Below are 22,534 nucleotides of genomic sequence, written 5' to 3' on the forward strand. Positions count from 1 at the left end.
AACTGTAGATTTTTTTGTGCATTAAATATGCATCATACTACAACATGTTAAAATCTACAGAAAGAGCTAACTAAAAATAATAAAAAACAACAATTAAATGACTAAAACAACTATATAAGCAAAACAATATTTCTTTAATTAAAATCCTAATTTAAATTATTCTAAAAATAACCAAATAAATCTTACTGTGACAACAATCTAACACATGATTGGGAGCAAAAAGAATTAAATTAAAAACTATTTGTAAACTCAAGTTATTCAAAAGCTGGGTTTGAAAAAAAATTAAACAAATTCAAATTTAAACCATTCAAATTTGAAAACTAATGGCACAAACAGAAACTAGACAAAATTTTGAATCTAATGCAAAAAGAATCAATCAAAAACATCAAATATCCTAAAAGATATAAACAGTTTAAAACAGAAACTACAAACAAGAATTTAAAAACAAAAAAAAATCTGAACACCTTTAGTCCCGGTTCGTGTCACGAACCGGGACTAAAGGTCTACCCTTTAGTCCCGGTTCAAGACACCAACCGGGACTAAATCCTCCAAACCCTTTAGTCCCGGTTCGAGACACGAACCGGGACTAAAGGTCCAAGACACGAACCGGGACTAAATCCTCCAAACCCTTTAGTCCCGGTTCGAGACACGAACCGGGACTAAAGGTCCCATTTGAACCGGGACTAATGCCCGACCGGCGCCTTTGCCGCTCGAACCGGGACTAACATTAGTCCCGGTTCGTAAAGGAACCGGGACTAATGTGTTTTTTGAGCTGGGACGAAAGCCCTTATTTCTACTAGTGATGGTACTATCTCATCTTAGATGATCACGTATATGTGTGTACATCCACCCCTATAAACACACGCACACACCTCTTATCTCTATGAGCGCCCCCGAGATACCGAACCGGCGCAACATCTTAGGTTGTTTGCCGTACCACACTTGCTTCATAGTCTTCTTCGTCGAAAAGACTGGAATAAATTCAGAAAAATATGACCCATCACATATTGTCATCCGTGAAAATTTTCAAGTGGAAAATGTTTTCTATGCATGAAACTTTTCAAGTGGAAAAATTTATATGTGTGTCATGCGAAGAAAAAATGTATTTTTTACATTATGAAAAAATAGATGGTCAGTACTAGGCTCTGATGGCCGGCTGAATTTTTGTCCGGTCGGCACGCTAGCCGTATGATGCGCACTTCCCCGTCGCTTCTCACCCTGACGTGTATCTAATAAGATGAAAACACACTCCACTTCCACATCGCTTCTCATCAGCATGCGTCGTTTGGTGTAGTTGGTTGGCCACCATTCTAGCCATCCTTAATCGATTTGATGAGGAAAACACACCGCAGGTTCATGGCAAACTCCCATGGCCGTTACATCAAGTAGCGTGTGTCCACGCTCCCCCACTCGCCCTTGCCGCCAACAATTGCCGCCATGCGCGCTGTCGACAATCGTTGTCGATACTTGCAACAACAAAAAATTGTCGAAAGCAGCTATGCGTACGGCACCCCAATTGGATCATTTGGAAAAGTGGTTAAAGCCATGGTCGAATTGGTCATAGCAAAAGTCGTTGGTTCAACGACGAACACTGGCGGGAGCATTTTTGGGTGCTGGTTCCAGCAAGAAAAGGATATGGTTGTAGCGAAAATTCGACTTCTAGAACAAGGTAAGATGGGGAGCTGTTAACCACAAATTAACATTTCGCTTAACTGAAAGGAGTGTGCTTGGTGTGGTAAAAATTCAGACAACACAGTAATGGGTCCACACAGGTTTTTGGATGAGACTGCCCCAGGTCCACACATCATAAACCAAACCTGCTACTCCATAACATCTGGTCATCATCATCATCATACACAGGGTTTTGCACAACCAGTACAAGGTCCTCCTCATATACCAGGGTAACATGATGAAACCACGGTTATTTTGCACAACATGGTTGATTTCCTTTTCGGCAAGGAGAAACTATTACCAGGGTAACATGATGAAACCACGGTTATTTTGCACATTTCATCCCAAGTTTTCGCTGAACAGGAGGCTGTGCGGGAACTCCGGTGCTACGGTAAGGTCTCTTCTACCTCTAGAACGGTATCGGGGCACGTCCTGGCCATGTTTCGATCTTCTCAAAGTACTTGACGGGGATGACGCCGTCGAAGCCCTCCGTCAGGATCACCTTGTTTTCTGAGATGTATAGCTTCATCCCGTCTGAGAAACGGATTCAGAAATCAAATGTTAGCCTCTATTCTAGAGAGGTAGTGAATGGGGAACCCGAATCATTTGCTGCTATTTACATGCGGCGGTCCTACCTTGCAGTGCCTTTCTGACATTCAAATATATCAATATGTTTGCGCTAGTCCGCATACCTGAAGAAGACAAACCGTTAGTCCATGACAAGGCATAGGTGGAAGAAACATGAGACCGCAAGCTGGGAATAAATAATTATCGGGTGTGGGTTGATGATGCACCTAAATAATAAAGAACAGCAATAACTGGGAGCGCACCAGATTTACATTGGAAAGATTAAAATGGATAATTTTCAGCATGATTTTAATTGGAAGAACAGCTTTAGTCCTTCTGTTTGTTTCCATAAGAATAAACTCAATAATAGTATGTTTGAAATGGAAAACCATACCACTAATAACTCCCCCATCTGATGGTAAACCACTTGAGAAATGTACATGTAGCCTTGCCATACGTTTAAGCCCATATTTCAATATTGAATCAACATTTTTCCTGTAAGTTCCATGGACACAGACTGTGGATAGAAAAAATTAGCACAAACGCCACCCATTCAGGAGAGGGTGCAAACAAGAGTGCCAAAATCAAATACCTGAGATTTCATCAGCCGATAGAATTGGTTTCAACAAGCTCTCTGATGTAACAGTCTGCAGGAGGTTTACTTGATTATTATAAAGGCAAAATTGATTCGCTAATTCCACTAAGCTGGTTACTTGCAAATAAAATTCACTTGATGCTAGGATAAGGTAGCAGATCACATGACACAAACCATCCGAACACAGAAATAGAACAGGAACTCTGCTCTCAGAAATATGCAAAAATAAGAACGAGATACATTGGAATTATGTGTCTTCTGATTAAATTAGGGTACGAGGGTCAAAAATATGACCACAACAACTGTGAGCGAACATTTAATAGAGAAGACAACTCGCTAAAAGGACAAGTTGATTGCGTTCTCTGGCTTAAGATCTTATATAATTGTGTTCTTTAACTTAAGATCAGTTATGATTTCTTTCAAAACACGCCCTCATGTTTATAAGTTACTCCCTCTGTTTTTATTTACTCTATGTATTAGCTTTGTCCCAAGTGGAACTTTATAAAGTTTGACAAAGTTTATAGAAAACAATATGAACATTTACAATAACAATATATATGATATGAAAATATATTCAGTAATGAATGTAATGATATTTTTTGGGTATTGTAGATGTCAATAAATTTTACTATAAACTTGGTCAAAGTTTACAAAGTTTGACCTAATAAAAGCCAATATGCAAAATATATACAAACGGAGGAACTACATTAGTATGAAGAGAGGTCAGGGGTGTCTTAATTACTACTCCCTCCGTTCCATAATATAAGTCTTTTTAGAGATTCCACTAGAGGACTACATACGGATGTATATAGACATACTTTAGAGGGTAGATTCACTCATTTTGCTTTGTATGTAGTCCCTTAGTAAAATCGCTTAAAAGACTTATACTCCGTATTTAGGAACGGGGGGAGTAACACATAGTAGTGCTGCAGAAGAATATAGTATAGCTGTAGAGCACATCGAATAAGCCAGAACAGGATATGTCACAGCCATTGTAAACAGAATGGATTGCAACTTCTTAATTCCTAGTATGGGCCAACAAGGACCGACAATACTATTCTTACGACTAGTTAGTAATAGAAAAACTACCACCAATGTTATAATACTGTGGACGCATTTACATCTGAAGCTAAAGCACGCAATATCCCATATGGAATTGATTAAAAAACAGTCTGATATGGACAGCCTATAAAGAGGTTCCACACATGAGGAGCATTTATGGAAAACAATGGTTACAACATGACAGATGACCATGAACAGCATAAACACATCGTACTTTAGAAAAACATTAACACAGGGGGTTTCAAGCAAAGAACATACTGTCACAGTGTGCCCCTGGTTAGCTCGAATCAGCAGCTCTCCATCCTCCTCCAACAGACCAAACCTCTGCTTGTTGTCTCGCCTGACCGCCTACAGGCGAAAAAGCAGAATGTTACTAGGAGTGGCTTACAACTCACGACAAGTTGCAGAGTAACCTGATTAATTTTACAACTTCCAGAGAATTCCCAATTTAAGCTCGAGGTGCTAGCTAACAAGATGAAAACAACGTGTGGCAGACACAAGTACACCAGTGTGCTTAGAAAGATCATCTACTGTTAAGCAAGAAGATGACGCGTGAGCAGATATTACCTCCCTGATTTCGTCCACCGTGTGGGAGTTGAGCGGAACCTTGGCGAAGGTCTGCAGGTTGAGGCGGAGCAGGTCGCGCACCCGCACGTAGCCATCGCTCCTCATGTCCAGCCTCAGCTCCGGTGCCATGTGCCGTAAGACCCTCGTCCTGAGAAGAGAAGCACAGAAGCACCAGTGAGTACCGGGCTAGCATCGATGCAATTGTGGAGAGTGAAGTCGGAGGTTTGTGGCAGTGTATTACAGGAGGCGGCCAAGGGCGTCGATGCGGTCTCTGCCGTCACCGCCACCGCCACCGCCACCACGGCCACCCGGTCGCCTGGCGCCACCACGGCCACCGCGCGGCTGGTGTGTGGAGGCGGAGGCAGCAGCATTGGAGCGGTAGCCAGAGGAGGAGGAGGGGTTCATGGTGAGAGGGAGGCGGAGGGTTGAAGGGAAGGAGAGGTGGAGGAGGAGGAGGGCGCGGGTCGGGGAGGATATTGTGGCGGCAGTGAGGGCTCTCATAAGCAGTGGAAGTGGCAGTGGTGACACGACTGGCGACGCGCGGTGGTGGACGGACGACCCCTATTGATGAAGGCGGGTGAGCTGGGCGTCGTTGCTGCCTAGGCTTGCGCAATGGTAACCTGAAAGATTGAAAGCACAGAATATTGTCAACAACAAAGATTCATATTCTACGTATGCTTTGAAATGCTAAAAAGAAAAAGTTCTGAAAGCGAATAGTAACCAAATTAATGTTGCCAGCACAATTTCCCTCTTTTGTTTGTTAATTGTGTCAACTGAACCATAACCTGAAGCTTGTGACATGGTAAACAAACCTCGGGATCTACTTGAATTTTTTTTGCCAGATTTTTTACGCCATTATGGTTGCAGAAACGTGGATAGGAAATACAGAGGACGAGATAGCACTTAGGCAGATCGTAGATTTGTTCAGAGCATACGGGAGACAAGTCGCTGTTCAGAAACTAGTAACCCGAAAAAGAAAGCCAGGCAAAACTACCATCGGCCTAGTGATTACCTTACGGAAATGATAAATCCCAAATGTCCGTGATTTGCCATGTGATTACCTTACGGAAATGATAAATCCCGAATATCCGTGATTTGACCACGGCAAATCCAACGTTTTTTTTATGGCAATTATAGTCACGCGAGGATGGCAAGTTTCGTTTTGACACGCGCAGCAATTGTCTGGCGAAAGAATACACTGAGCACAGAGTTGCCATGCTTGCCAACCAACTTGTCATCCCCGCGTCACTAAACTTGCCATCGAAAACGTTCGGCTTGCCATGGTCGGTCGGTCAAATCCCGAACGTTCCGGCGTTATCGGATTCCTTAACTTAACAAACAACAATAGTCGTATGACAAGTAAAACGCGGATGAAATCCTAGACATCGATCGATCTTGTAAAGTTGGAAGAAAGTAACACTGCTATGGACCTATGGTAGACATAGAAGCAACGTCGGCCTGAGGCGCTCGACTGAGCGGAAACTAATGAACGGCTATGCGGATGAGTCTCGCTAGATCCGGCAGTAGGAAGCGGCAGTAGAGAAGCTCGACGGACGCACCTCACGGGCTCCTCCCGGGCCTGGAAGAACGAGGCCGCGGCGGCGGCGGAGGAGGCGGCGGTGGGCACGCGCGGCGGAGGAGCAGCGGGGCGGCGGGGCGGAACGAGCGCTGCATCCGACGGGACGGCGTGGGAGGCGCGGGAGGAGGGCGCGCACGGCGGAGGAGCGGCGGCGGCGGCGGAGCGAGGAGATGCGGTGCGAGGGACGGAGCGAGGGGAACAAATCAAATCCTGCTACGACCGTGCGAGCCCGAGCCCGAGCCGCGATTTTTTTCTTTTTTCTCTCTTCTCTTCTCTTTTCCTGATCTTGCCTTGCCAGCCCGGGAAAATGTAAGTAAGGTGCTATCGTACCGACATGAAATTTTGAGACTTTTGGATGAGCTTTTTGTAAAATGTTCGAGAGCTCCAAAGAACCGTCGGATTTGAGATCCAGCGGCTCCCAGGAGCCTGTACCACATTACCACCTAACGCCCGGTATCCCATACTCGTCGCGGTATACCATATGTCTGTATTGATATTTCACGGTTTTGTAAAAGTATCATCTTCGTCGGGCAAATTTTCTGGCTTCTATACGAATTTCCCATAGATGGTGCTCGAGATGGAGATGGGTGCTGGTGTTGTGGATGAAATTTGATAATGATGATGGAGTGATGAAGATGCTTTGTGGCGGAGTCTGCATAAAATATTGGGCGGGCTGGATGGACCAATCTATAAGAAATTACTCACGTCTAGCTTTCCTCAGCCCATGGATAGTTGTAACATGGACATGTGACGGAAAGTTGGGCGAGCCATGGCCATGTAGCCTTGTTGTAGCTCTGCCAGTGCTCAACATACCTGACATGATCAACCCTTTAAGAATGAAATGTATGGTTATTTCTTCATTCCAAACGGCAAAAAAAACTATAGTACAAATCAACAGTTTCGTAGGGCAGTTGACGACGACATGTAAAAGGAAGCAACAAAGGGAGCAATGTGGGCCCTACACATTTCTACACCTGCATTTTGGGCCTAGGGTGTGTTGGCACACATGCACGCGTGGATGTATATTGCACCGCTTTGAAGTTGTCACCTGATTGTGTTCGGATGCTCGGTAGTACTAGAGATTTTTTTTATGAGTTTGTCTATATTTGTGTTTAGCAAAGCCATCACGTGTGAGCCAGTGAGTTGTAAACCGGAATGTGGTGTTTGTATCAAATTATCTTGTGGGTAAGTCTTGTTTGCTGTGCACCTTCCAAATTTCTTGGTGGAAACCTTGAGGAAGTCGAGATCATGGAGAAGTTTGTTTCTCGGAGAGTGACAATTCACGTACAACGTCGGCACGTTTGAGCAGCTTACCAATACATCAAGGATGTGATCTTAATTGAGGCAATCACTCACATGCAAACATGGGAGACGGAGACAACCAACTCTTGTATTCACGTGTTAACTGCAAGACCCTAGGTAGCAAACGAAGGCGCGAGAGTGGCAAAAGCTCGAATTACACGCAGTGCACCGGACACGCTGGCAAAATCAAAGGAAAAAAAGTCAAGCCATAAGGTTATGGTAAAATCGGTCAATCTAATGTTTGGAAGTCCCGGGACTTTGATCTGTCCAAAGTCAAGTGCTTCAACTTTAGTCAAATGGGTCACTTTGTGTAGGTATGCTTGCATCCTAATAAGCTGGTTATCAAGGCAAATTTGGTGAATCGGGAAGACAGCCCAAGTCTTTTTATGGAAGAGGATGGTTGTAAACCAACTAAAAGGTACTACTCAATGAGAAATAAATAAAATGCAAGTTATACATTAGTCATAGCATGACATGGTATCTAGACACAAGCGCATGTAATCACATGACGAGGTGCATGGAAAAAATCCTTGAGCTAGACCTCAATGTCCAAGGCTCAACAAAAATATTGATAATGGTTCAACTATTGAGATATGAGAGAAAAGGTCCATGTCATTTGAGTGTCTTACATACAAACATCCCATACTCATCGAGGTATACTATATTGATATTCCACGGTTTTGTAAACACAATCTCCATCGAGATATTTTTCCGACATCTACACTAATTTCTCATAGATTGTGTTGGAGATGGGAGACGGGTGTTGGTGTTGTGGATGGAATTGATGACGGTGATGGAGTGGTGAAGATGCTCTTAGCCACTAGCGAAATTTGCAGACAAATATTGGGCAGGCTCGATGGGCCAAACTATAAGAAATTACTCAGGTCTGGCTTTCCTCGGCCCATGGGCTAGCTGTAACAGGGGCATGTGGTAGAAAGTTGAGCGGGCCTTGGCCATGTAGTCTTGTTGTAGCTCCGTGAGTGCTCCTAGCGAGGCCTTGAAGTTGGTGTAATGGCTCTGAATTACACCAGTCTGAGGCAACCTGGCATGATCAACCCTTTAAGAATGTAGTGTATGGTTATTTGTTCCTTTCAAGCGGCAAAAATTTATAGCAACAATCAAAAAATTTGTAGGGCAGATAACAACAACATGTAAAAGGAAGCAACAAAGGGAGCAATGTGGGCCCTACATGTTGGGGGACGTCTGATACGTCTCCAACGTATCTATAATTTTTTATGGTTCCATGCTATTATCTTGTCAACTTTGGATGTTTTATATGCATGAATATGCTATTTTATATCTTTTTTGGGACTAACCTATTAACTCAGTGCCTAGTGCCAGTTTCAGTTTTTTCCGAGTTTTTGACCTTTTTCAGAACGGAGTCCAAATGGAATAAAACTTTCGCGATGGTTTTTTTTTGGACCAAAAGAGACCCCCGAAGCTTTGGAAGAAGGCCAGAAGAGCCATGAGGGAGTCACAAGCCCAGGAGGCGCCCCCACCCCCTAGGCCGCACCTAGAAGGCTTTTGACCTCCTCATGGGCCCAACCGACGTAATTCCACCGTCATAAATTCCTATAAATACAGAAACCCCCGAAAAGAAACCTAGATCGGGAGTTCCGCCGCCGCAAGCCTCTGTAGCCACCAAAAACCAATCGGGAGCCCGTTCCGGCACCCTGCTGGAGGGGGAACCCATCTCCGGTGGCCATCTTCACCATCCCAGCGATCTCCATGACGAGGAGGGAGTAGTCCACCCTCGGGGCTGAGGGTATGTAACAGTAGCTATGTGTTTGATCTCTCTCTCTCTCTCTCTCTCGTGTTCTTGAGATGTCATGATCTCGATGTACCGCGGACTTTGCTACTATAGTTGGATCTTATGATGTTCTTCCCCCTCTCCCTTCTTGTAATGAATTGAGTTTTCCCTTAGGAGTTATCTTATCGGACTGAGTCTTTAAGAACACTTGATGTACGTCTTGCACGTGTCTATCTGTGGTGACAATGGGATATTCATGTGAGTACTTGATATATGTTTTGGTGATCAATTTGCGGGTTTCGTGACATTGGGAACCTATGCATATGGGTTGGCACACGTTTTGGCTCTCCGGTAGAAATTTTGGGGCACTCTTTGAAGTTCTATGTGTTGGTTGAATAGATGATTCTGAGATTGTGTGATGCATATCGTATAATCATGCCCACGGATACTTGAGGTGACAATGGAGTATCTAGGTGACATTAGGGTCTTGGTTGATATGCGTATTAAGGTGTTATTCTAGTACGAACTCTTGAATAGATCGATCAGAAAGAATAACTTTGTGGTGGTTTCGTACCCGACAATAATCTCTTCGTTTGTTCTCCGCTATTAGTGACTTTGGAGTGACTCTTTGTTGCATGTTGAGGGCTAGTTATATGATCCAATTATGTTATCATTGTTGAGAGAACTTCACTAGTGAAAGTATGAACCCTAGGCCTTGTTTCCACGCATTGCAATACCGTTCGTGCTCACTTTTACTATTGGTTACCTTGCTGTTTTTGTAGTTTCAGATTACAAAAACCTATATCTACCATCCATATTGCACTTGTATCACCATCTCTTCGCCGAACTAGTGCACCTATACAACTTACCATTGTATTGGGTGTGTTGGGGACACAAGAAACTCTTTGTTATTTGGTTGCAGGGTTGCTTAAGAGATACCATCTTCATCCTACGCCGTCCACAGATTGATAAACCTTAGGCCACCCACTTGAGGGAAAATTGCTACTATCCTACAAACCTCTGCACTTGGAGGCCCAACAACACGTCTACAAGGAGAAGGTTGCGTAGTAGACATCAAGCTTTTTTTTGGCGCCGTTGCCAGGGAGGTTAGAGCTTGAAGGTATATTTTTAGATCTTGCAATTGAATCTTTTAGTTTCTTGTTTTATCACTAGTTTAGTCTATAAAAGAAAAACTACAAAAAAATGGAATTGAGGTTGCCTCATATGCTTCATCTTTTCAATGTCTTTGAACCTATGAGAATGAATCCTTGACGTGGCAGTAGTGAGTGAACCCCTCTACAGCATGGGGTGTTTGTTTTGTCCACAGGAATTTGTATGCACTTGTTGTGCCTTGTCAAAGTTGACACTTGGCTGAAATTGAGAGTTTTGTGAAAATCTGTGATTTTCACCAAGTCTGAGAATCTGCTGTTATTTTCTTCCCTTGTTGTTTTGGTTGCAAAAGCTCATGTGTTGGGAATCGGCCCATGCAACAAACTAAGGTTTGTGAGCTTTTGTGTTTGTCTAGCTCCTTGTTAAATTTCATGCTTATACACTTCATGTAGATATCATTTTGGAGGCCGCCAAAATGCTTCAGAGCATAAGCAGCTGGTGAAAATCTGAGATTTTCACTAAGTCCCAGAATATGTTATTTTTGTCCAAGTTTGAGTCCATAGATCTTCTCATGTGTGATGCCTTTGCAGTAAATTCTTGCTCAGGCTTGTAGAGCTTTTGAATGGCTTTTGCCTCATATCTTGTTTGGCTCATTTGGGTGGTTGTAGGTATTTTAAATATTGTAGACAAACTGCTATGATGCTGTTAAAAATAGATTGCATGTTTTAGTGGTTTTGAAGCTTGTGTGGGCATTGTTGATGGTGTGGTGTGTTTCCATGTACCACCCCACTTGGATTTGATTGTTTGATCATGTGGCAACCTGGTAACACCAGGAGAGTGCCATTGGAGTGTGCTTGTGGTGAATTTGAACTGTAGGACTCCATATCTTGTTTTGTAGTTTCCGGTTGATCCGTAGCTCCGTTCTCTACGTTCTTTATATGGTTTTGCTTCGTTTTCTCGTGTTGCGCATGCTCATGCCATCTTCATGCATGCCCTTGTCTGCCGGGGAGCCTCGGGGGCTACCTGGAGCATCACCTGGTCGGTACATCGTTATTTTTCATTGAGGGAGAGTGAGAGAAATAGATATGAAAGTGGAGGGATGGAGTGAGACAGTAAATTGAAGATGACCGAGGGAAATTGTTGTGTGTACTATGAATTTTGTTGAAACAAAATTAAACATCAAATATAGAAACTTATATAATCAAGTTTTTTGTAAGAAATGAGGCATTTTTATCCGCTTCACTTGGTCTGCTACTTTAGTTCTGTCTCCAACGTACGATGCACCATGAGCGGGGGGCACCATGATGGCTAGAGCCTTTGCAGTGAGCATATGAGCCATCGAACTAGACGTACACCTCATTCAAAGTTCAAGAACGAGGTGAAGACATGAGTGGACGGAAAGGAAGAGACACGACTGCGGCAAGTGCGCTAGGCATGTCTACGAGCTGCCACGTCGCGTACGCAAGCATCATGATTTCCCCCGGAGCATCGCATCGTGAGATACCTAGCTTGTAAGTCTGCCTAACCGTTTCCTTCCTGACATCTCCTATTCTCAAAAAAAGTGTTTTTATTCTTTTGACGGAAAAACAATCATGAATGTGTGTCTCAAGCTCTCACATGACAATGACTATCTTAGGCACATAACCATCAAGAGCAAGGGCAGGGGCTGAGGCGATATACACATATTATAGTATGTGACATACTAGAGGATTGCTTACGTGGTTTTGGATGTTGTTGTATCTCATTGTACCAACAATCAAAGTCCATGCTAGGACGAATCATTTATTCAGTGGTAGCTGGTATATCCATCAAGAGCGATATGTTTAGGGGATATCTCAACTTTTGGTATCAAGAGGCGTGACACTTGTCATCAGCGACACGCCGACACTACCCAATAACATAGAAAATGATTAGGGGGTATTCTTATATGAAAATGAAGCATAGAGAGAACAAGTTAGATCGGCGGTGGAACATAACCTTTTCAGTCCTGCAAATGCCATATTGGTTGCAGAAAATATTTATAGTCAATTTGACCAAAAAATTTGCACAGAAAGTCCTCCATCTATAATGGTTGCCTCCGAATGCACGTGAAGGGGGAGAGATGTTGTTGATTGATCCCCTACCAGGCTGCTACACACGAATCTAATTCCATATGATTAGGCTTACTGATGATACACATACAACAAGCTATTCAACTGTTCATTACTCTAGGAATGCTTCTAAACATTTGTTTACAGTGTTTCTACTCTGTACTATTATCTCACTGAACAAATAGCTCCAAATGAATAGCAGGTTTACAGTGTCTTTGGTCCGCAGTGAAGGAATGGCCGATGTTAGAGTTAATTAACCTTGTGTATAAGTGTCATATTAATTTTGTCGCATGAGTTCTTTCATGCATGTAATTGAAACTGCAGCAGTGCCGTCTCCCATCGTGTGTTTATGTCACAGTACATTGGTTAGTAGTCTTCATGAATACTAGCGCCGAAAAAAGCGCGGCGCCACGCCGCGCCCATAAGAGAGCCCGTCTGAATTTTTGCTGTTCATTTAGTTAAAAAAAAAGAATAGAAAATGATGCGAAGAGGTTGATTGAGTGACATTTTTTGGCAAATAGTTTTATGTAGGTCGTTGAGTAGTTTCTTTCAATTTAACATGTAGTACATCCTTTTTAACAATTAATTTATCGTTAGTATAATTTCCGTTTATTAGTATATGTCGAGGGGTGATATCAAAAGAAGCAACAAATGGGTTATTTTATATAAACTACTTAAGAGGTTCATTCAATAGTTGATCGTGAAGATAATGGTTAAAGGGTTTCACACATTGGATTACTGAGTGGCAATGATACCTTTTGTGTTTCATCTTCATCTATATTCCATGGAACCTTTGAGTAAAATTGTAGTAACTCTTTGTTTCTATTTATATTATGGATCAGCTTTACTCTCTTATGTTTAGACCCACTTTTCTCTTGCAAAGCTATGGAAGTTAAACCCATTTGGTAGGAAACATTTTTTCTTATTGACACTTAATTCTTACTTATAAGATATTCCTGGTCGAATAAATGGAAATCAGGTGATAAGGCTTTTAACTAAATTTATTATAATAAGATTATTGGTTTGTCAACTTCGAAGTAAAATATAATTAAGTAGTTTATGTCAGAAGAAGATTTACAATACATTATTTTGATCGGGCCAATTGTCTAGAAACAGAATATATACATAATTGAGTTTTGCTCTGTCTTTATCCATAGAATATGCTCACTAAGCGAGATAAATTTTGTATTGGGTTAGTCAATATTATTCTTTCCTCGAATGTACGTAGGAAAATATATGAAAAAATGATCTTTTATTGACTCTTTAGAAATTTTCATAGGGTATCCCATTAAATTGTAATCTCTATGTTGTGGTGCTGCAATTACAAAATAGCCAAATGATAAATTAACATAAAATTTTAGACAATGCAAGATGATGTACTATGAACATTAAAAGAATTATTTAGTGGAAAAAGTATAGAATCATCGTGGGAGAGAGCTTTAAGAACGCACGCTTAAAACTGATAAATATGTCATGGTATTTGAGACCATTTCAACAATATAGTTATGTCTATACATTTTAATTAAGAATTTGTAAAAAAGAGGTTAATATGCCATTAAAATAACTTGTCATCGCATTATCATTACTATATATAGGCATCATTGACATTATGTTTGGCACGAATGGAAAATAAAAGCGAAAAAGCAATACCTGCGTTATTTAGTATTTTTTGTTTATTTTGGTTTGTTGCTTTGGTTTATTCGGGTTACTGTTATTCAAAAATAAGATTTCCTTTGAACCATTGAAGGGAAATAAATTTGTAGGGTATCAGTCCATAAGAATGGATCTGAAGAAAAATAGAATGAGCAATTCTTTTGTAAGCAATTAAAAAGGATGGAACCAAAGATGCTATATTTTTTTCCTGTGTATTATTCCTTGGACGAAATCGCTAACAGCTACTGTTTTCCTGTAGTTACTGTTTGTATACAATACTGTTCATTATTACTATTTACTGATGTTGACATTGTCGTGTAACTGGACAGTAGATGCCAAAAAAATTCAGAAAAATCAGAAAAAGGGATAGCTGTCGCATTATCATTACTATATATAGGCATCATGTACATTATGTTTGGCACGAATGGAAAATAAAAACGAAAAAGCAATACCTACGTTATTTAGTATTTTTGTTTATTTTGGTTTGTTGTTTTGGTTTATTCAGGTTACTGTTATTCAAAAATAAGATTTTCTTTGAACCATTGAAGGAAAATAAATTTGTAGAGTATCAGTCTATAAGAATGGATCTGAAGAAAAATAGAATAAGCAATTCTTTTGTAAGCAATTAAAAAGGATGGAACCAAAGATGCTATAGTTTTTTTCCTGTATATTATTCCTTGGACGAAATCGCTAACAGCTACTGTTTGCCTGTAGTTACTGTTTATATACAATACTGTTTATTATTACTATTTAGTGATGTTGACATTGTCGTGTAACTGAACAGTAAATGTCAAAAAAAATTCAAAAAATCAGAAAAAAGGGATAGCTGCCGCTTTAGTATATAGTATATATGTCAGTTAGCAGCGTGCGCACAAAGCTCCGTGGAGTTGCAGCAGCCTAGTCATGCGATAGATGAGTGTAGAGCTAGAAGCGGACACAATTAGTTGAAGGGAAATGCTTACAAGTTCGGCCGGTCGCTCGCGGCTCGCGCGTCTAGCAGCAGCCATGCAACATTGTTTTAGTGTTGATTTATTGTAATCATGTACTTCCTCCATCCCAAAATAAATGTCTTAAGCTTAGTACAACTTTGTACTAGAGCTAGTACAAAGTTGAGACAGTTATTTTGAGACAGAGGGAGTATAAATTTGATACACTGACCCACATATGCAACATTTTTAGTGCAGATTTGCTATAAACGCGGTTAAATTTGCTACAAGCATTTTCTATTTTGTTGCAACTTGTTCATTAAAAAAGTTGCATCCACGTTTGGTTGCCACTCGAGTTCGTTGAATTTTTTTGCTACAACGGCGTTTGATTTTTGCTACAACCGTGTTAATTTTTGCTATAACCGGCATCATTTTTTGCTGCAACGGTTCACTAAAAAAGTTACATACACGTTTGTCAGAGTTGCAACCCGAGTTTACCGGATTATTTTGCTACAACCCTTTTTTTTGTTTTGCTACCACGCATCATCAGCTTCGTTTTTGCTACGATCACGTAGATATTTTTTTGGCTACAACTTTTTTTATTGCAACCGTTGACGGAATTTGTGTATCATGAACGAAATTCGTTGCATGGAAAAAAAGTTGCTGCATGGAGATCTAACGACGCGGCCCGCGCACCGCTAACGGATCAGGCGGTCCGCGCGGCCGGCCAAACGATTCGACCGGCGCCGGCGCAGAGCATTGCCATGGATCAAGTGTGCGGTTGTGTGGAAGCTCCTAGTGTGCTACAGACTTGAAAATGACTTAAGCTTGTGAAGGAGCGTGAGCTGGCAGAGTAATAATCAGATCAAGCCTGTTAGGAATAAGCTGTGACGGAGTACGGTGGCGACCGGAATAGGTGTGCCAGGTCGGGTCTGTGGGGTGCGACCGGCGTCAGCGCCAGGTCCGATCCGTAGGCTGGGTCACGGCCGTGTGTATATGTATGTGCGTAGTGTGTACATGTGTGTAGTGTAATACGAGACAGGCTCGCGTGCGTGGTAGCCACGGTAGGCTAGGTCGTTGGCATTCTGTTGGAGACCCCCTCCTTCAAGTCCTTGTCCTTGTCCTTCGTTGGCCTCGTCGAGGACGACGTGGGCGAGGCCGGAGAGGATGCGCCGGAACTGGCCATAGCAGGAGCGTGCCGAGGACGACGGCGACGATGCAGAGGCCGATGATGATGAGGAGGAGGTGGCCTTCGAGCTCTGCGACGAGACGCACATAACATGTTCGATGTAATGCACATGAGGGTGAAGAGAGGTGGAAGAAAGGTCTGACGTGTGGGTCCTATCTGTAATAACGGTTAAAGTTAATGGTCAACCTGACTTGTGGGCCCAACATGTCGGAAAGGTGTTTAGAAGAGGTTAATGGAGCAGTTTTCATATTTGGTAGTTTTTAGCAACGGATTAGAAAATTTTTGATAGTTTTCCGCATTAAATCGTAAAATGGTGGTTACTGGACACGGTTGCGCGAAATGTGATAGTTTTTGGCAATTTACTCGCATTTTCATCGTCCATCCTATGGATGATGCACCTGTGTTTTTCATGGCGAACTAGTCGGCTGAGCGCGGCGGCGGATAAGCACCCATGCCGATGAGCTAGATGTGGATGATGCAGTAGGCCACAACGTGGTCCCACGTTCAAAGACCGAGAACGACAGCAAGGTACGCAGTCGGTAGTGCATCCACCATGATGGTAACTGGAGGACCAAGTAGACCTAGTAGGCCAGAGTATGGTGCCATGACCCTCACATGATGGATGCAAAGCATTATGGTGTAGCCTCGCAGCATCACACCATGCAATACAGAGTCTTCAGAATTTGGTAACTGATCCCTTCCCAAGGTCTCCTATTCGCAAACTGACTATCCTTTCATTTTTTTCCACACGGAAAGATCTTGGTACATGTTTCTCTCCATTCTCACGAGATAATGGATGATGCCCCGAGCACTTGTAATTGGATGAGAAGTAGGGTGGGGAGGGGACTGTTATATAGATTTAATAGTATGCTAGAATACCAAAGCTTCAAAGCCATGCAAGTGGTACTTGCTATATACATCAATAGTGAGGACTTATCAACTTCTGAGGTAATACCCTCCATGTGGCATTGATATTCCATAACAATATCACTAAATACCATAACCTATCTTTGACAAGTCAGAAATAAGGCGTGCCTCAGGTGGTAATACCCTCCACCATCAAGACGAGCCTTTTTTGCCGAGCCACCACAATTCAAAAGGACTTCTAAAATGATACTAGGCAGTGATGTTTTTAAGAAATAATCAAAGAGTGTGTGGAGGAAAATATTATCCGATATATTGGGTGGGCTATATTGCCAAAAACAAATTTTATTAGGATCCAACTGTTACGATTTGTAGTTCAAGAATGATTACCTAGATGTAGGCTCGATTCTTTATCGTGTATACACTACAACAAAAATGTCACATAAGGTCGCTTTTTGAGACGCTATCTGAATTCATATCTATGCCCATGAACACAAGCAGGCTAAACATGCTTCTGAAGATGCTTACGTAGAAAACACGAGTGCAAATTTAATGAAATTAGAGACGATGTATGACACGCTTTACTACATGACTCTATTCTCATCTTAGGCTTTTGAGAATTTTGAATACTCATATTTTTTTAATTAGATAACTACTAAATTTAATTGTGCTAAATTTCAAAAACATGACCGAAGTAACTCATGTCAAAACAGGAAACATTAATAATTCCATCTATAATAGTCTATTACCTTTGTAATATTCTCATGTCAAAACAGGAAACCTTAATTGTTCGGATACGGAATATTTTGTCTGGTGCTCTGTAGTGCAATCCAAGTGCCAAGTCCCTTCTGTTCTCTGTATGTCTGTATGAGTGTATCAGTTCGTATATGTGTATGACTGTCTCCCTTAGTAGTGTTAAGTGGCAAAATTAAAGATTGCTTATTTCATAGCATCTAGGAGAAGATTGTGCTACTTTATACTTTATATGTGTATGAGTGTTGTCGTGACTAGTTCTCTGTATATGTAGAGCTAACTCGCTTCCTGTGCTCTGAATTTGTCTTGTATGCACATCTACTAGTACTGTTAAATGAGTTGTAGCATGAAATTTGCTCTATTTGATCAGGACCGAACACCACGCTATAAATATTGAAGACCGAATAATGGATAACTCAAAATCTAGAAATGATTTCCGCCGTTAATTATGGATGACCGAATTCTTGAGAGACCGACCGAGCCGAACAAACTAAACAGACAAAATGCGTTGGCTTACCGGTGAGCACGACAAGCGACGCCATCGTCTTGATGGTGGCCCCTCGTGTTCTGTCTGATAGAAACGTCTCATCTATATCCAAAAGAGAGGCCTTGGACAAACCATGCACTACAATGAAAAAGCGTATAGATAATATTTTAGCAGTAGCGCGGGTTAGGGGTGTCGTGCTTTTTGCCCAGCACTACTAATATGCAAGCCACACCGTAAACCCATGGGCGGGCCACAGTAGCAATGCTTGTCTCGCAGCTCCGCTATTGATAATACAATTAACAATAACACTGGACACCGGCCGCCACTATTACTGTGTCCAGCCCAGGTCCATCTTCCTTGCACCCAATTAGCAGTAGCGCGTTTTCTAAGCCCACACTGCTGCTAACCCTACCTTGTCCAGTATACTCTTCCCCACACCAGCCCCCTCTCTCTCCTCAATCTCTCCCTCTCCACTCTCTCCCTCGCGCCGGCGCATCCCCATCCTGGCCGTCCTCCCCAAGCGACATCCTTCCCCATCCCGGCCCTCATCACTCGGGGGCCCTCCGCAGGTGACCGACCTTCCCCGTCCCGGCCTCCCCATGCGGCCGCTCTCCCCCTTCCCGCGTCGGGTGTTGGGAGGGGGGAGGTAACATATACAGTGGGTGAGCCTTCTTCTCTTTTGACTCCAAAATTTCTGTACGTGAGAATTTTAGTACTTTTACAAGACCATAATGTGCTATTGATCTATTTTTTTGTGATATTTGTAATTAGTTAGAACATTCACTTCTCATATTGCTTATCAAAAAAAAAAAAAAATAGGGCGGACCACCCTGATGTCAAATGCTAGCTCCGCCACTGGTCACATGCTTCGGAGGGCATGTGCAGCTACCATAAGATACACAAACCGCCTCACTGATGGTCCTAGAGGAAGACATCAAAGTGTACGGTGTCTGACAATGACACTAAGAATTCTCTTCCCGGCATTTTCTATTCTCAAACTACCATCTTTCATTTTGATATGACCGGACGTTCGAACGGGAGAAAAATTGACGTGCAAGCACAACATGACATAACGTCGGATTCACTACGAAGAACTTGCTAGTTATTCTGTCCACCAAATCATTCAACAACACAACATTGCGACACTGATACCAGTGGCAGTAAGGCAAAAGTCAAGGTCAAGGAAAAAATGCACACGTTATCTTATAAGATTCGGTTGAGGATAAAAAATGTATGAATGTTGCAAGCTAGCTAAAACATATCACATTTGCACACGGTCATGTCCCATGTTTGGCCAGTTGTAATCGCTAGAGCACAATCTAGACCACCACACACGCGTTCTAGTTAGGCCACCACCTGTGCATGGCAAATTTTATCGAGTATTCCTATAATTCTGTCTTTGTTGGCTCACCACCCATCCATGGCACATCAGTTCAACCTGGTCAGGAGAGACCACAACAAGGCGGCTCATGGTCTGGCGGCATTTGTCAGATTGAGTGTCATCAACTCCTGATTATGGAAGTCCCTCACTAGTTACGTAATAAATGTATAGTTTATTTTCATTTCATTTTCACATGTGTAGTACTACCTCCGTCACGGTTTAGAAGACATAATTTAATTTGCGTGCATTTTCACAATAGACAAGGTTTAAGGCGCATTGCATTTACTCCTATCAGCTAATTAGTACTCCGTTGTATTACTTTTATATGCATGCGTAGTCCGAATACTAGTTTTCAACTCATTTTACAGCCAATCAATAACCACCTAGGTTCTAGAGAATTTCCATGCACGCCTTCTAAACCGTAACGGGGGGAGTAGTATTTTTTTATTTAGAAAAATGAAAGGTATAGCACATAGACACAATGCATTCTGGAGTCCAAAGACACGGAGCGAAGGCGTGCTATTGTTAGAGACCCTGATTTCTCATTATCCAATAGATGTCGCATCAAACGATCATACACTTCAGCACCACATCATCACTTTATACTAAGTGACTGTTGAAATCAAGCTATTTTTTTCCTTACGTCTCCTATTCTCAAGCTAAGGCTGGTCATAGTAGGAGTAGCTTATGTAGTATCATGTTCTTGAAACTAGCAAATATGCTGATGTGACACATAATTAAAGATGAGAGAGAGAGTTAGAGTAACATAGGTAGATACCGTAACATGTTAAATGCTATGCTACTATGTGTCATGCATGTTAATAAATGCGGTTATATATGATACTAGTTTACGATACTATGCACTATGGAGGTAGTATCATACAATAGTATCATATGCATGGTACTACTATATGATACTCCCCACTATGACGAGCCTAATGCCCTTTCTCTAGTACTATCTCTTCCTCAATGGAGTGAGCCTAGCTCAAGAGGTTGGGGGAGTGGTTGTACAAACTCAACACTTGGGTTCAAATTCTCATGGAGGTGAATTTAGGTTCCTATTTATTCTACTCCATCCATTTTTTGTATGGCATGCAGACGATACGATTCTACTTCATCCATTTTTGTATACAAGGCCACAAATCCATATTACGGGTACCAAGACAGTTTGTCTCCTTGTTTGCCATGTAAATTAATGTGTATTTTTCTTTTTCATGCACATCAAGCCAATGCTCTCACTCCCGCATGCATGCAAGGGATAATTAATGTCCTCCTTTGTTAGTATTATCTCCCTCCAAGTGTATAGGACATGCTCATAGTTCTAGGTTGTAAATTTAACTAGCTAAATATATATTATATGTGATAAAAATTACATATTCAGAAACTACATCCCCACATGAATATAATGGTATATTATTTATTACATATAATACATATTTAAATAGTTAAATTAACGACCTAGAACAACACGCATGCCCTATACACCTGGACGGAGGGAGTACTACAAGGTAAACACCATTAATACTGCATCGATTAGTGTTAATGGCCTTGTATTTCTGCAAATTATAATTTTGATAGTGGCATTGTATATAAAAATGGAGGGAGTATTTATGGAACACGACCTGGATAACCATGTTTTCCTGGTACTCACACATTTATTGAGGACTACGCTTGGTGCATAACCAAGATTAAAAATCATGGTACCCATACTTAAAAAGGTTGTATGCATCCCTAGTTGGGGCAGAGGCTGGGGAACTGAAATTCTCCCCCATTTTAAGGGTGGTCCCGCATCTGGTTGATGGGGATTACCAATCCTTCAATATGCAGACTATACGATTCTATTTATGGAACACGACCTGGATAAAGCTCTGAATCTGAAATTAGTATTATCAGCTTTCGAACAGCTATCATGATTGAAAATTAATTTCCATAAAAGCGAATTGTTCTTTTTCGGCGAGGCTCAAGACGCAGCTGCTCAATATGCCGAGTTATTTGGATGTGAGCAAGGACAATTTCCTATTAAGTATATTAACGAATGCTGAATGGAAGCACGTCGGAGAACTTTGCAAAAAAGACTCGCGACTTCAAAAGGAAAATTGCTCTCCATGGAAGGAAGACTGGTTCTTATAAATTTAGTGCTAACTAATATGGTACTATATATGATATCTTTCTTCCAACTACCCGAAAGAGTCTAACAAAGATTGGATTATCTACAATCGAGATTCTTTTGGCAAGGGGATAGTGAGAAAAAGAAGTATCGACTAGCTAAACGGAATGTCGTATGCCGACCAAAGGACCAGGGAGGACTAGGTATCCATGACCTACAAGTCAAGAACTCAGCCCTCTTGGGTAAGTGGATTTTATAAGCTACTTACGGAGGACGGAGTCTGGCAAACACTCCTTAAACGAAAATACATCGGCACAAAACTGTTATCACGGGTCCTATGAAAACCTGGTGACTCACATTTTTGGGTTGGCCTAATGACGACTAAGAAACACTTCTTTCGCTTTGTGGTATTGAAAATTAAGGATGGTTCGGAAATTAGATTCTGGGAGGACAAGTGGTTAGGGAATACAACCCTCCGAAAACAATATCCGGCTCTGAATAATATTGTGCGACACAAAGGTGCTATGCTTGCTTCCGTTATGCAAGACTCGCCACCAGATGTGACATTCAGACAGGATTTAATTGGTACGAGACTACAGTCTTGGAATGCCTTGTTGGTACGCCTGACGTCGGTTTAGCTCTCATAAGGTACCAATGAGTTCCGTTGAAATCTATATGGGAATGAGAAATTTTCGGTGGATTTTATGTATAGGGCATTTACATAGGCTTATGTGCGAGTCAATAATAAAAAAAATGGCGAATGAAGGTTTCACTAAAACTAAAGATATTTGCGTAGTACCTTCAGAAAGGGGTCATATTAACTAAAGATAACCTCGTCAAAAGGAACTGGCATGGCAACATGAAGTGTGTATTTTGTCCTC

General features: G+C 41.8%; 1 protein-coding gene across 1 annotated transcript; it reads right to left on the minus strand.

The window, feature by feature from the left end:
• Nucleotides 1–1,807: 1,807 nt before the first annotated feature.
• On the minus strand, nt 1,808–6,175 carry LOC123411376 (tRNA 2'-phosphotransferase 1-like). The gene is made up of 8 exons (XM_045104314.1): nt 6,022–6,175; nt 4,704–5,082; nt 4,463–4,610; nt 4,154–4,243; nt 2,831–2,885; nt 2,633–2,755; nt 2,307–2,363; nt 1,808–2,205 (listed from the first exon to the last, which is right to left on the minus strand). The coding sequence occupies exons 2-8, from the start codon at nt 4,961–4,963 to the stop codon at nt 2,081–2,083; spliced, it is 858 nt and encodes a 285-aa protein (XP_044960249.1). The 5' UTR covers nt 4,964–5,082; nt 6,022–6,175; the 3' UTR covers nt 1,808–2,080.
• Nucleotides 6,176–22,534: the final 16,359 nt, after the last annotated feature.

This window comes from Hordeum vulgare, chromosome 7H (assembly GCF_904849725.1).
Source record: "Hordeum vulgare subsp. vulgare chromosome 7H, MorexV3_pseudomolecules_assembly, whole genome shotgun sequence".
Taxonomy (NCBI): Eukaryota; Viridiplantae; Streptophyta; class Magnoliopsida; order Poales; family Poaceae; genus Hordeum; species Hordeum vulgare.